Source organism: Saccopteryx leptura, chromosome 1, assembly GCF_036850995.1.
Source record: "Saccopteryx leptura isolate mSacLep1 chromosome 1, mSacLep1_pri_phased_curated, whole genome shotgun sequence".
Taxonomy (NCBI): domain Eukaryota; kingdom Metazoa; phylum Chordata; class Mammalia; order Chiroptera; family Emballonuridae; genus Saccopteryx; species Saccopteryx leptura.
In genome coordinates this window covers 78,264,094-78,279,926 of record NC_089503.1, presented here as the reverse complement: position 1 = coordinate 78,279,926, position 15,833 = coordinate 78,264,094, and the positions used below count along the sequence as shown (strand labels likewise).

At 41.0% G+C, this 15,833-nt stretch overlaps 1 protein-coding gene across 1 annotated transcript in view; it reads right to left on the bottom strand.

Annotated features, from left to right (window-relative positions):
* Positions 1-15,833, bottom strand: part of FAT3 (FAT atypical cadherin 3) — a 700,951-nt gene that overhangs the window by 129,395 nt on the left and 555,723 nt on the right. The window contains exons 6-8 of the mRNA XM_066370577.1: positions 15,365-15,575; positions 14,845-14,913; positions 4,033-4,172 (exon numbers count right to left, since the gene is read on the bottom strand). Of these exons, the coding sequence (XP_066226674.1) occupies positions 4,033-4,172; positions 14,845-14,913; positions 15,365-15,575 (420 nt within the window). The remainder of the gene's footprint in view (positions 1-4,032; positions 4,173-14,844; positions 14,914-15,364; positions 15,576-15,833) is intronic.

Sequence of the window (15,833 nt, the reverse complement as noted above, 5' to 3'; positions counted from 1 at the left end):
ACCTCATGTTAACAAGCTGTATCCATAGATTCATGTAATCTATAGCAGGTATTAATATGCCCATTTAATAGATGCAAGTATTCACGCCCATTTTATAAAGAAAGGGACGACAGCACACAGAAATTAAGCAATCTTCCCCTGCAGGAGGGGATGCAGTTACTAAGTAGCAGAGTTGGGACTGGATCATGGGCTTATTGCTAAAAAGCCCATGCTGCCAAATACTCAGCTATATTTTATAAACTATAATAATGTCCTGCATAAAGTCAACAATCATTTTAGGCAGAGGCCCTTGTCCATCTTGCCAGGAGGTTTTTGTATATGTTGAGATGGGCCGTTCTTCCAGTTAGTACATCTGCATCTTTATAACTTGAACTCCACAGATCCTTTTTACATTCTACACTCACACTAGGGAATCCCAGTAAGGAAAAGGATGTTTATTCATCACCACATATTGTCGCTCTGAGACATGAGAGTCCTATGAGTTGGGAGAACAGGCAAAGCTGAAGATGAAGAAAGAGTTTTCATGGAGACAGAGAGCCCCATGGCTCAGATTTATTTGACATTTGTGAAGTAAACTTCCACATGTTGTTTATGGTTGATTGAAACTTGTGTCATACCATGTTTTATGATTCTAAATGAACAAAGTAGAGAAAAGTTCCCAAAGGAAAACCGAACAGGTGTTTTGGGGCTACAGGACATTGATTTAGTTACACGGCAAAGGGTATCTGTTTGATGGTGGAATCATTAGGGTCATGAGCTGGAGCATGCTTTCATGATTTCTAAAAGAAACGTAGAATGCTTTTCTTTCCCCAAACACCCTCTTGTAACAATGTCCTTGACACTGAGGGCACTGCTTGATACGGAGAACCACTGCCTTCACCACTGCCTGAGAAATGGGCAAATGTGAGCAGAGGCCTGGACTGGCAGAGGCTGGCGGCGTATCCGGGCCCAATGCAGCCCCAGAGACAGCGTAATGTTTTTTTAATGGTAATAATGATAACATACAAGTTTATACTTTGGAAACTGTTAGTTCTCACCTCTTGAGAGAGTCATGGCCCTGGAAACATAGAGTGACTTGGAAGCTCTTGACAAGAAAATTTCTTGATACCTTTATTAACCTACTTAGCTTGGCTTTGCCAAGGGGAAGCCTCAAGTTTTCCCCAATTCTCTAACTCCGTCCCAACTTCTCTGGAGGTCAGGCTAACCATATATTAGTCTGAAATAAAATCAATGAATGTGGGACTCAAAACAATGTGTACATTTAAATTTTTGTGGCCCTGTCCAGTTGGCTCAGTGGAAAAGCATGGACTGGCATGTGGATGTCCTGGGTTCGATTCCTGGTCTGGGCACACAGGAGAAGTGACCATCTGCTTCTCTATCCCTCCCCCATTCTCTTTCTTTCTTTCTTCCCCTCCTACAGCCATGGCTCAATTGGATGGAACAAGCTGGCCTTAGGTGCTGAGGATGGCTCCATGAAGCCTCCACCTCAGGTGCTAACAATAGCTTGGTAGTTGAGCAATGGGGCAATGGCCCCAGATAGGCAGAGCATTGCCCCATTGGAGCTTGCTGACCGGGTGGATCCCGGTCAGGGCTCATGTGGGAGTGTCTTTCTGCCTCCTTTCTTCTCATTTAATAAAAACAAAACAACAAAACCCCCGAATTCTTGTAACATGCTTCCATGTTAATTTTTAAAATGTGGGTGTACATTAGTCATCTGGTTGTGACCTCAGGCATCTAGTGTAACTCCTCGCATGTGGTATAAACTCAAGAAATGTTTGTGAAATAAATGCTGGTAAATAATTTCTTATTGAATCCTACTGAAATTCTAAAATAATAGTTTCACTTATAATTATTTTTTGTTTGTTTAACATGAATCAGTTATGTGTTTTGGATCCAGCACACCTGCTATACCGATCCTGTCAAATACATAGTATCAGCTATTTATTTGCTTATTCTAAAAATATTTAATGTATCTCCATAATATTCTGGGCACACTGAATTACCATTTAATTCAATTTTTCCAAAACCCTGGAGAAAAGTATGAAAACAAATATAGTTCCGTGCTTTATTTGTATTTTACTTAACTGTGTCTTATGTTTTTAAATGGTGCTAAAAAGTTGAGGTTGAGTGTGTTAAGACGTGGCTAATTTAAAAGCCTACTTTAAATTCTCATTTAAAGCAGATTAACACTAAAGACATAGCAATACTACAAGCGCGCTATTTTATATTAGGCTTGGGGCTTCCTTTCAGATTGTATGATTCCTTTAAGATCTCCACCATGGTATCCTTCCTTGGTGTCTTGACAATAACTCTGAAACAGTACAGATTTAGGTAAGGTGACCATATCATTTACTGTCTCAACTGGGGCAATTTTAAGAGTTAACAGAATACTTTTGATTACATCTGTGCAGCAGGAGTGAATGGGACTCTCGCAGGCAGAGGGTCGTGCCGTCACTCTCGGAAGGGATCAGGAGTAGTCACACGCAGGCTGCCTGGTCACGTGCATGCCACTGCCTTTCTGGGTTTCAGTTTATTCAGATGAAAAGTACTGTAATAATCCTTATTGTTTCCTTAAAATTCTACCATTTTATGATTATGAAGAGAGTCAAAGGAAGAGGCAGCTACGTAGACAAACCCAGGAAACATTCCTCCTCTTCTCCCCTCTCTAAAACTATATAGTTACAAAAGTTTACATCATATTTTAAATAAATCAACACTTGCTTGCTTCAGGGTTCGCAACAACTTCATCTTCACTATCTAACGCATTGTCCTGACAAGTATTCTGAGGACCCATCTGGGCTCAGCAGGGAAAAGGATCGTGATCAACAGTGTTGGCTTCTGGGGTCATGGGAACAGGAGAGAGAAGTGGGGAGGACGAGAGGGGCTACAGGACATGTGTGTGCCAATCCTCTGCCATAACAGGGCTGAGGTTTATGGCCTAAGGTCCCTGATGCTAAAATACAAAGTAAGAGTATTTTCTCGCATTTGGGATAAATCTGTCCCATATTGACATCTACCACTGTGTTCATTTCACCTAGAGATTTTCTCCTCCTCCTCTTTCCAATGTTTTTTTTAATGAACACTCAAGTAGCAGCAGTCCTCAGCTCTGGCTACATGTTAGAATCTTGGGGTCCAGGCTTCAGTGGTTTCTAACCTCACTCCCCAACCAGAAAAGACCCACTGGCATACAGGCAAAAACGGGAGATAGGAGTCAGGGCGCCTAGATCTCAGTCCTTGTTTTGTGTTAATACTGTGTGATCTTAGCTAGATCACTCATCTGATCGTAGTCTGTAAAATGAATTTGGACTCGTAAATATTTTCTAGCGCTAACTTGCTGTGACCAACAAATGAGGAGGTGAAAGCTATCATGCTATATTAACTCAGACAATATAGATGTTCTCCTCTTTGTAAATTCAAGGAAAGTCGACTATGTTGTCAAAGAGATAAAGCTACAATAAGTGATCAGGAAACACACATATCTCACTCTTCCATACATGAACAATCATGATTTCTTGAAAAGAAGCATCTTAGTTATATACAATACCCTTGATAGGATCCTTTTTCTAGCTTATACTTTCAAGTGATTTCTTTACACCAGGGGTCCCCAAACTTTTTACACAGGGGGCCAGTTCACTGTCCCTCAGACTGTTGGAGGGCCGGACTATAAAAAAAAAACTATGAACAAATCCCTATGCACACTGCACATATCTTATTTTAAAGTAAAAAAAAACAAAACGGGAACAAATACAATATTTAAAATAAAGAACAAGTAAATTTAAATCAACAAACTGACCAGTATTTCAATGGGAACTATGCTCCTCTCAATGACCACCAACGAAAGAGGTGCCCCTTCCGGAAGTGGGGAGGGGGCCGGATAAATGGCCTCAGGGGGCCGCATGCTGCCCGCGGGCCGTAGTTTGGGGACCCCTGCTTTAAACAATAGAAATCCATGGACCTCATTCTGTAATTGCTTACAACTCTGACTTCAGCAGACATTATGGCAATCCATAATTTAGTAATTTGACATCTTACCTGAGTGACAGCAACATTTGTCCCATCGGTGACTTCCACACTCATGTTATAAATGGACCTCTGCTCTGCATCCAAAGGTTTGGCAATGACAATGGTCCCAACACCCTTCTCTGCGTCAAAAGAGCTGTCAAAATTCCCCCCTGATGATTTCACAAAAACAACATGAAATTAGCATATCTGGATTGAAGCAGATAGCTTTAAAGGGAGCTCTGATATAGCAATGTTTTTGACAGGTATCTTTATGTTTCAATTTTGTACACATTAAATAGGACCTCTTTATTTCTAACTTAATTCATATTTTAAAACACAGCCTCTACAATACGTAACAAATGTCATCTCAAAATAATGTACTGCAAAGAAAACCTCAGTATCAATGTTAGAGTAGCAAAGCATAAACTAATTCTATAGAATATTTAGAAAGTCAAAGACCCATCAACTTCTTGTGACTTCTGTGCCTAAAATTTGTATATCCTTTTGCTTTTTCAAAGTAGATTACATTCTAACTAAACAAATAGTCCAGTTATAATTAACAAAAGTAAGTAGACACACTCTTAAACTTGTTCTAGGATTGATGGTAAACATTTGGTTGGTAGAGTTCAGAGTCTCTCAGACGTCAAAAGTAAAATGATAAATATTGGAAAATAAGAAGAAGCAAAAAGAAATGAATTTGATATTAAAAATTTAATATCTGTAAATTGGGATATTTATAGAAATGTTTCTATGCCATTTTGGTAATGTGTATTACTTTTCTCCCCCCAAAATAGAAAGTCTATGGGAGATTTACAAAATGAAATCTGGAAAGAAGTTGAGGAAAACATCAGATTATGTACATCAACTGATAAAACATTTACTGGTAATATCAAAGTTTAGAAAATTTGATATTTTATTCTCCCCCCCAACCAGGTATAATCCACACTCTGCAAATAATATGCTGCAACACAGGCCTTGTTGAAATGACTGTAGATGTTTTCCATCTCTGTGAACCAAAGGTGGCTTGTGATTGTTCCAAAATAAAAGATTTTTTTTTTTTAGGAAAAAGAGAAGAAAATGATCTGTACTTTCTATATGTTGGAACAATTTTACTTAAATATCAGTATATGCTCACACGCTCTATTTATTTCTGTCTGAAATTTCATGACATCAACTAATTTTGTTTTTGGACAGTAATTTTATTTAGCTACAGCCCATAGACCGATGCATTTCCTGAACTTCCTATTTTAGAAAAGAAACCTCGGCTTCTTTTACCGTCAACCTTCTTTCCATTTCATTTTACTGATCAATGAACAATACTGCGCACAATTTCTATGCTACTGCAATTACAAAAGAGCGGATGGGTTAAGAGAAAGGAGAATTTATTTGAATTACTGGAATCTGATACACAGTGATACAAAATAAATACTGCAGTCTCCGCTCCCCCTTGCCTCTATCCACGGGGAATAAGGGACAACTCCTATTAGATGCCTGAAACCCAGGATAGTACTGAACTCTGAATACACTATGTTTCTCCTGTATGTACATACCTATAATAAGCTTTTATTTCTAAATTAGGCACAGTTAGAGATTAACAACATTTAGCTAATAGTAAAATAGAATAATTATAGCAATACATATTTTGTAATAAAAGTTATGTGTATGTGGTCTTTTAAAATATCTCGTCCTGCACTCACCCTTCTCCTTGTGATGCCCGAGACAGTGCAACGCCTGAGTGAACAATACAGGCATTTTTGTACCGACAAGTTGACCGCCGGTAACTGACTCCGCAGAAAGCGAAATCGTGGCTATGAGGGGACTATTGTAATAGGGTTAATTTAAAAATAACCTGGTCATACATATTTCAAATACTTATTGCTTGCAGCTGTCATAGACACTTAAGATTATTTAATTGCTAGAGAGAACATAATTGCCCTTGACATTTAATTAAAGTTATAGAGATACAGGGGTATCAGAGAATTGCTTAGAGATGATATATTTTTCAAAAATTTCATCTAAAAAGAGACTCATCTTCCAATTAATATCTTTAACTGATTTACTGAGAACTAAATGTTAATTCTAAAAAAAAAAAAAAAATCTTTTGAAGAACATGATAAGGAGAAAGGGGAGGAAATCTAGGCTGAAAAGGGAAGCAAGCCTTGGGCTCCCGTGTCTTTTTCAAGGGGAATGTTTCCTGCTGGGAACCCCCATGAAATAAGACGCAAGCGTAATTCAAATGTCTTGAATAATCATCTTAATGAGCAAGGAAAAATCATTTGCTATCAAGTGGTATCTTTTGAAAAAAAAGTTTTCCACGGAGACTTTCAGTGAAAGAACATAACATCTCCTCAGACCTGTGCATAAAGAAAGGTAAGAATGCAACCTCTCAAGATGTTTTTGGTGGGTATGAAATCATATTTTAAGTCACATTTAAAATCAGTTTTAGCATGTTTTCCTAATCAAGATGTTTATAGTAGCTCCCTTTTATCTCCAGTTTAACTTTCAACTGCAGCCCGAAAACATTAAATGGAATATTTCAGAAATAAACAATTCATAAGTGTTAAGGTGCTTGTCATAGACAACCGCATGGAAAGGGGGTGTGGGAGGTAGAGGAGGATAAGGGGGCTAAATGGTGATGGAGGGAGATTTGACTTGGGGGAGTGAACACTCAATACAATATACAGATGATATGATTGCACACCTGAAGCCCCTATAATTTTATTAACCAATGTCATCTCAATAAATTCAATCAAAATATTAAAAAATATATAAATTGCTTGTCGTTTGCATGTGATGAAGTCTCGGGCTGCCCAGTCCCGCCCCCCCTTCCGGGGTGTGAGCCGCCCACTGCCCTGCATGTGTGCTGCATATGTCTCCTGCCTCTTCATCACTTGGTAGCCAGCTTGGTTATCTCAGGAATTGCCATGACTTGCATTTAAGTAACCCTTATTTGACTTAATAATGGACCCAAAACACAAGGCTAGTGAGTTGGCAATTGGGATATACCAAACAGAAGGTGAAAATGATTCATTTTAGTGAAAAGGTAAAAAGTTCCCGACTTGAGGGAAAAAAACAATCTTGTGCTGAGCCTGCTAAGATCCATGATAAGAATGAATTTTCTATTTGTGGAATTGTGAAGAAGGAAAAGGGAACTTGTACTAGCTTTGCTGTTTTACCCCAAACTACAAAAATCACAGTCACAATGCATGGTAAGTGCTTAGTTTAGATCAGGGGTAGTCAACCTTTTTATACCTACTGCCCACTTTTGTATCTCTCTTAGTAGTAAAATTTTCTAACCACCCACTGGTTCCACAGTAATGGTGATTTATAAAATAGGGAAGTAATTTTACTTTATAAAATTTATAAAGCAGAGTTACAGCAAGTTAAAGCATATAATAATAATTACTTACCAAGTACTTTATGTCGGATTTTCACTAAGTTTGGCAGAATAAATCTTTATAAAACAACTTACTATAGTTAAATCTATCTTTTTATTTATAATTTGGTTGCTCTGCTACTGCCCACCATGAAAGCTGGAACACCCACTAGTGGGCGGTAGAGACCAGGTTGACTACCACTGGGTTAGATGAAAAAGGCATTACATTTGTGGGTGGAAGACATGAACAGAGAATATGCTCTGATTGATGGCTTTGTTTTGTGCCAGGAAGCACTGAGCCTGTATGAAGATGTCAGCAAGGGACCCCTATAACTAGCGACACCAAACCATTATTGCAAGTAAGGCAAAGTTGCACAGATTCAGGATGAAGTTTGGACTGAAAAACAAAAACTACTAGAGAAAGACCACATTCACATAACATTTATTACAATATATTATTATAATTGTTCTATTTTTTTTTTTATGTGCAAGGTGGAGAGGCAGAGAGACAAACTCCCACATGATCTCCAACCAGGATCCATCTGGCAAGCCCTTTATGGGGTGAAGCTCTGCTCATCTAGGGCTGTTGCTCCATTGCTCAGTAACCAAGCTATTTTAGCACCAGAAGTGAGGCCATGATGCCATCTTCAGCACCTGGGGCCAACTTGCTCGAATGAGCCATACTGTAGGGGGGAGGGGTTGGAGATGGAGATAGAGATAGGATATATATATATATATATATATATATATATATATATATATATATAGAGAGAGAGAGAGAGAGAGAGAGAGAGAGAGAGAGAGAAAGAAGGGAGAAGGGGAGAGGTGGATAAACAGATAGTTACTTTTCCTGTGTGCCCTGACCAGAAATTGAACCCAGGACTTCCACACACCAGGCCAATGCTCTACTGCTGAGCCAGCAGGCCAGGGCTAATTGTTCTATTTTATTACTAATTATTGTTATAAATCTCTTACTGTGCCTTATTTATAAATTAAGCATTCTCATAGTTATGTATGTAAAAGAAAAAGACAGTCCATACAGAGTCCAGTGCAATCCACAGTTTCAGTATCCACTGGGTCTCTCAGAACATATCTCCCAAAGGATATGGGAACTACCCAGACATTCTTAAATCTAAGGACATTAATTATTTTGGAGGGGGTGAAGGTGGGAAACAAGGTCACCTTTCAAAAATCAATTATTTTAAAAGGTGAAAATCTGTAGATCAAGACAAAATAGAAATTATGCAAATTATAGGACTTTGGCTCAGAGAACATGCAAGCAAAGGTTTCTGGTTTCAGTTACTGTTAAAATGAGGCAATACAGTATATGTTCTCCCTCAACTGCCTGAGGCTCACATCTTCCTTGGGGCCCTAGGCAGGAATACATAATCATTTCATGGGCTTATTGGCATCAAAATGACATATTTTACATATGGCATAAAGATTGTGTGCTTTGTTATTAGTTATTTTTCAGAGCAAATAATATTCCTGGCTCCTTTTAGGGCTGTAATCTTTTTATAGTTCTTTCTCTTCCTGTGTGTGTGCATTTGTGTGTGTCTCCCTCATTCACCTTCATGGTTTCAAAGACTCTAGAGCAGAAACCTCTGAAGGGGGTCGGGGAGACAGACAAACAGAAAGCAGATCCGGGAGCACCAGAGGGAGCCTGGGAAATCTCCCTCGTTCCCCCAGTACGGCGAACAGCCACTGCTCATCGCTTCCGGGGCATTTGCTCCTCATTAAACCAGGATTCCACGTGAAATAAGGTTCCCAGAATCTTCCCTACGTTTTGAAATGAATTTCTGAGAGGGGACCCAGAATCTAGACCAGCAGTTCACCATCAACCCTCACACAATTTAATAACCTACCACTTAAGCATCCCATTTCATAAACGACTCCATCTCTCTCCCCCAGGGCTCATTTTTCAGGCTCCCCTTTTAGCCTGAAAGGTGATTTTATTTCATAGGAAACCATGTCCAATTCATCTGGGGTGAGAATATCAAATGGAAGGAGTCCATTTTCACTAGCAGCATTCCGTTTAAACAAGATGTGCTTCCTCAGAGCCAGTAACACAACATGCAAAGCCGGAGTGCGCTGCTGCAGCAGCGTTAGGCTAAACAAAAGGGAGGAGAGGGGAGGACATGGCCGAGCCGGTCTGAGTTTCAACCAAGTGGGGGGTTAGAAAAGCCACAGCCTGAGCGTTGCTGCAGGGGTGTGCGGCAGAGATGGCTAAAAGCGAGGTTGTGAACAGCCCACATAACACATAATTCAGGTGGGGGACATTTCTCTGTGACGATTTTCCGTCAAGACAGGTGTAATAGGGTAAACAAAGCGCAGAAGAGGCATCTTGGATTTCTATTGGATTCTAAAGTTAAACATTGCAAGTTGGAATGTCCTAACAAGCTCTCAAAAATGGGACAAGAATAAAAATACTTTGAGCCAGCAGCGACTGCTTGAATGTACTGGGCAGCAGGGTGTTTGTTGGGCCACAATTTGGTCCGGTTTTTTCTCTGAGGAAGGGCACAAAGCATCACCATTTCTCCATGATGAGCTCCTTTGGTGAACATCGCGCCACTTCCCTTTGAGAAAAGCTGCCCGGTCCCTCCCCTGGCGTATGATTCTATTCTACTCTGTTGTAATTGTGAAAATATCAAACAAAAATCTAGTTGTCAACAAGGGGGAAGTGTTGTGTGAGAAGCTTTCAAATCACTGATCTGCTGAATCTCAGTGAATTAAGGGAGCGGTCCACAAGCTGTCTGTCCAAGTTCTGCGTGTACACAGAACTTAAGAAAAAATGCGAAACACCAGCCACGGTTTGATCATGACTGATTTTCTGCCTTGGAATGAAGCAAGCACAGCACGGGGCTGAAAAGGATATCTACATGGGAGGCAGGAGACGTGGGGTGGAGGTCAGGAAACAGTGGTGGGAAGGAAAACCTCTTCTAGAATCTGATTTAAAATTCGTTTTCTTAAAGCAATGAATATAGGAGTACTGTTTAGGCTTTTTTATTGTTTTCCTAAAATCTCTGCAGGTGTGCTCCATGGCCTGTATTGTTGCTATGGAGAAAAGAGAAACCTGTTTGAGATCGAATTCTGGGAGAGTGAAGACTAGGAGAAATGAAGTGTTTGAGGTTAACTGAACAACTTTGAGCAAGCGTCAATCTGACGGAGAGATAGCTATTGATATATTATAAATGGTACCCAGACATGGCTTCTCTCAGGGGGCGTGGGTCAGAGTTTTGTGATGAAGAAATACGACGGTTTGGTTAGAGAAGACTCAGAGATGTCCAAGCTCTAGTCAGAGAACAGGGCTGCTACCAGTGCTACCAAAGAGTTTAACTTGTCCACTCGATCCAACCCTAACAAGGGAGGGCTCCATTGAGGACAAGGTTCAAGAAGGACAGGTGGTAGCTTATGAGACAGAAGCATCCAAGAACCCACAGTCTGCAGAGTCCTATGACAGTAAGCATCCAGGCAGTCTTTTATTACTTGCAATACGGAAAAGTATTTCCCCTAGAGTTGGATGTATGTGTGAGCTCACACCATCAGAGAATTCTTTTCAAAGAACAGCTTTTCTCCTCTCCATACACTGGATGAGAAAAATAAACGAAGACACTGTCATTGTTTACCAGGTACAAGAAAAACTTTTTTCTAGCCTAAGTCAGGGATGACACTAGCAAAGTGGGTGGCAACTCCCCCATCAAGCTGTGGGTGTTGAGGGATTATATGAAGTATGTAATAATAGTGGCCTTTACAAACATTTGCCATTTAGATGAAGATATGGGGACAGGGCAATGAACCACAGTGTGTGCACATTAGAGAGTATGTAAATCACGGAGCTACTAACTTGAAGTCACAGTCTCCTGAGAAGTGTGAAGATATGTGATAAAGCCACAAAGGATTATGGGTTAATTTTGTTCTCCATTTTTTTTTCCCTTTTAACACACAGAAGGAACATGCTGTGCATCGGGCTGTTTAAACACAGAACAGCTGAACTTTATTACGTTTCCTGTTAATAACTGCTTTCTTAACTAAGTTACAAGTTGGGCTTCTGTTTCTGAGAGCTAAGGATAGTCTAGCTGTATAATTTCTTGTAAGCAATAGTCTCTTTGGAGGCACAAGAAAGTGACTGGTAGGTTTTTGGTACAGGAAGTCCAGGCTTGGGAACAAAAGCATGCTAGCTGCAGTTTTTGGGAATTCATATTCTGGTGAGAGGAAAGAAATGCAGTTAAACAAGAATCAAGTAGATGTATAGATATGGAAATGAGGAGACTGTATTCTCAGGAGGAAAAGCATGCCGAAACACTGTTTGTGCTCATGATGAGACTTCATCTGTTTCAGCATTTGTAAACTGTGAATGCTAGCTAGGTCAGGATGTTATACTCTCTGTAATCCTCAGTGTCAGTACAGTTGTCTGAATGCACGAGGTTTATAATGGAAGAAAGTCTTGACTCCCCTTGGAAGAGGAATAGAGTATTTACCTGGGCAAGACCTACACTTTACCTGAGACCTTGTTTCAGATCCATGCCGACAGTGCATGTCTTGTGTCTGTTCTCAGCATTTAACTATCGTGCCCTGCTAAGTTTCTTAACCACTGAGAAGCATCGTTCCCTCTCTTTCCCCTTTATTGTTAATTTGGCCAGGGAAGATGCTTAGGTAAGGATGAAGGGGAGAGAGAGGAGAGATTCAACGGCTAAGGATAAATAAGCAAGAGACCTTGAAAGTGAGAATGAAACATCTGAATATAATAAAGAAAACAATAGATCTGTAGAGAAAGGGAAAGATGTTGTCAGCAGATTGAAAAAAAGAATAACTCTGTTAGATTAGAAAAAATTTTCAAAAGGGGGATTTGGTGGAAGAGGAACCATATCTATACTGAAAGCAACCAGCACCTGGGGAAAAGATTTTATGTTTGCAGTGAAATAGAGAGTTTATGTTTCAAGATGTCGTTGGCTAGATGTGGGGGTAGAAATAAATCATGTCTGTTTAGGCCTCCGGGTGAGTAAGTTCGATTTGTAGGAGAAGCTTGGCGGGATGTTAGCAGATCTCCAGTGCAATCTTTGTGATCGAAACATCACAGAGCAGAGGAACAACCCTGTGGTCCTCATTAAAAGAGCTACTTAGTACACTAGAACCAAGAGGATTCTATAGGATGAGTAGAACATTTAGAAATGCAAAGATGAAGCAGAAAACCAATAGCATGTTTCTGATAATGATTCCCAGATATCTATTTGGAGCAGCCTAAGGAGACTCCTTCCAGGGAGGGATCTCATTAGTAAACCACCCCTGTCATCTTGGAGCCCTCTCATTTTGTCGAAGGTGTGGTTCTTGATATGGCTAGAAATACAATGGAATGTCACACTGTCTCGATCTCACGTGGCATCAGTAAGGTTAATGCATTGGCTACCTGGGCCGTCTCCATTGGTCACCATTGTTTATTCCACGCACCCTTGGTGAACAACCCCAGAAGCAGTGGCAGAAGGAAGGAATGGGAGACAAAGGTCTTGGCCTTAAGGTCTAAGAATGGAGACAGAATAAACACGAATGAAGATATACAATAGCACTACTAATGCTGATATAAAAACATAAGAGTACAGTCACATGCAGCACTACCAAACATGCTTACCTATGTGTAGTCATGCACACACACACACACACGCAGGCAGGAATGCTGAGGAAATGCAAAATTGACTTGGTTAACCGAGGTCAGGGAGCTGGTCAGACTGAGCATCAGAGGAAGTTGTATTTGCAGCATTTTTGAAGAGGAGAACAAGCAAGGGCATCCTGGGGTAGGCACGAGAGGTGGGATGTGCTGCGGGTCAGGAGGCTGCGTGCACGGATCACACAAGGCAGAGAAGCAGTGCTGCCAGGATGTCAAGGTGCTTACAAACTGGAGTATCAGGGGAGATGGGAAATAAACTGGGGGCTGAAGACAGAGGGCAGCTCCTCCCACAGCTCAGCACAGCATGCCAGGAGCCCTGTTTCCCACTGGGTTTTGACTATACTCTCCTTTGGGTTATTGAAAAGAAGTCACTATCACACATGCCCCTGGAGGCCCAGTCCCAAGGACATGTGTTGAGAATGAAATGCACTTTCTGAGACTCCAACTGGGGGTGGTGATGAAGGAATCACCAAAGGTGACAGCACGGACAACCAGGTGATGCATATAGTCAACCCTTCGCTTCATCAGGAGAGAAGAAGCTGCATCACATAATAGCATAATGAGCTGAAAATTACTGAGACGATACGAAAGTAGAGACATCTTTCATGGATCAGAGGAGGTTCCATTTCAAATGCATTAAGTGAAGATGAAGAAGGAGTTGAAAGCTTGGAACGAGGTTGGTCTCATCCAGGGACGTTGTGATTAGTGCCAATTAAGCAACACAAAGACATTCTACCATCATTCCATAAAATGAAATGTATAGAAAGCAAGCCCTTTCTTTCTGAGAGTTCAGAGGGGCCCTCTGCTGAGGTTTGATTGGGGGTCATGGGGCATTCTTTTTCTGTGCCTCATTAAAACAGATGTGAAATGTTCTGAATGCTTTCCCCAGATCCAGCCATTCCTGGGAAGAGAGGCAGGTTCCTGCCCATCCTTCCCAGGCAGTGGCATGTGGAAGGAAATGATTCCCCCAGACCAGCAATCTGGATCCCCGCCTCCCACAGAGAACCGTGGGAAGTCTGCTCCAGGGCCTCAGAGTCGTATCCAGGGCTGGCACTCACTCGCCCCTCTCTCCTCTTAGCAACAGCCCGTTGTTCCTGGTCCTCAGCACTCATTTCCTCTCCACCGCCTCTCCCTGCCCGGTGGTGGCTGAGGGCAGCAGAGCTGTCTTGCCCTCTCCTTTTGCAGCCTGGCGTGCTTGCTTGCTTGCTTTCAAGGAATTCAAAGGTTGGCTCCTAAGGTCTATCCTGCATGCTTCCATCTGCTTTTTCTATTCGGCTCTTGAGGGAAGCTCTCACTGGCTATATATCTAGGCTCTATTTCCTGCCCTTCCTTTGTGGAGAGCAGCCAGGAAACTCTTCCTGGTGGTGTTTTTTGTGTGTGTGTGTGTGTGTGTGTGTGTGTGTGTGTGTGTGTCTACAAATGGCATTACTGCTACAAAACAGATGAATTGGGATATATTTTAATTTGCTTCTCAATTGGAAAGGGCCCAGTTAATAGACCAACCTACAAAAAGAAAAAGATGAAAACAAAACAACAAAAAACCCACATACCTCAAAAGCAAAGAAAGAACTTAAAAATAAATCAAAACAACCCTCAACCGAAATCCAAACCCCATCAAACCTCAAACAAAAGAGTCACTGGATACGAGTAATGCAATAGCTGTTAGAGGCATGTATGAAGTCTGTGGGCTGCACTTCAGCCTGTCACAGGCACTTATGAAAGATGTGATTTAATTTGCTTAAAAAAAAAACTGTAAAAGGCAGATTGGATAGCTGTATTTTAGCAAATGTGTTTGCACTAAGGGTACCTTCTGTTGAACAGTTCTGCCCACAAGCTGTCTGTAGAATATAGAACATCTCTCGAGCATGCTTGCCACCTTGAAGCAGGGCAGTCGGGAGCAGAAAAAAAAAAAGAACAGAATGCAGAAAAAAGGTGAAGAAAAAGAGAGAAATGAAGGACAGCAAGTCTAGTACCATCAATACATTTAGAAATGAGATTAGCCAAGTGTGACAATAGAATTTAAATGACACACAGAAAGACATTAAGATTGCAAGTAAGTAACGTACTATGGAAAATCCAGCCAGAGAGCACTTTCTGTTCAGCTTAGCTACAGAGTCGGAACGAAAGCACACGTCTATTATTCATTTTACTGGCTCTTTTGCATTCCAGCACTGTACATTGTTACGTTGTTTTAATCTTAGCACTAATCATTAGTAGTTTTTGTTTTGTTTTAGTTTTTTTTTTTTTTTTTTTTTTTTTTCTAGTTGCTCTAAACAGTCAATGATTAACTACATTGCCCCATGCAGCTATGGAGGACTCAAACTTACCAACTATGTCAAACCACAGAGGGGTGTTAGCTGGCTCCACAGACACCACCCCCACAATCTCGGTGACTTTATCGCTTTCCATGACTGTGAAGTTATAAAATGGCTCATCAAAGGTTAGCGGTATAGGTGAAGGGGGTGGTTTCTTAATCCATTCAATGTGGAGGCGTGCCGTGGAGGATTTCTGTGGGCGCCCGTTGTCCACTGCCTTTATCTACTCACGCAGGGAGAGAACAAAGAAAATGTCTTAAAGCTTAGGGCCTTGTGCAAGTTTGGATCTGTCTCTCATACACTGTTGAGCTGAGCATCCATACTCATCATGGTGTCAGCAAAGCGAAGAGAAAGGTGGGGATCTGGGGAGAATGACCTCAGGAACTAGAGGGGAGGATAAAACACCTTGGTCACATGAGGGGCCCATGCCACATTGGCCAGAAGCTGGTCTGGACCACAGTCAACTTTACAGATGTGGAAA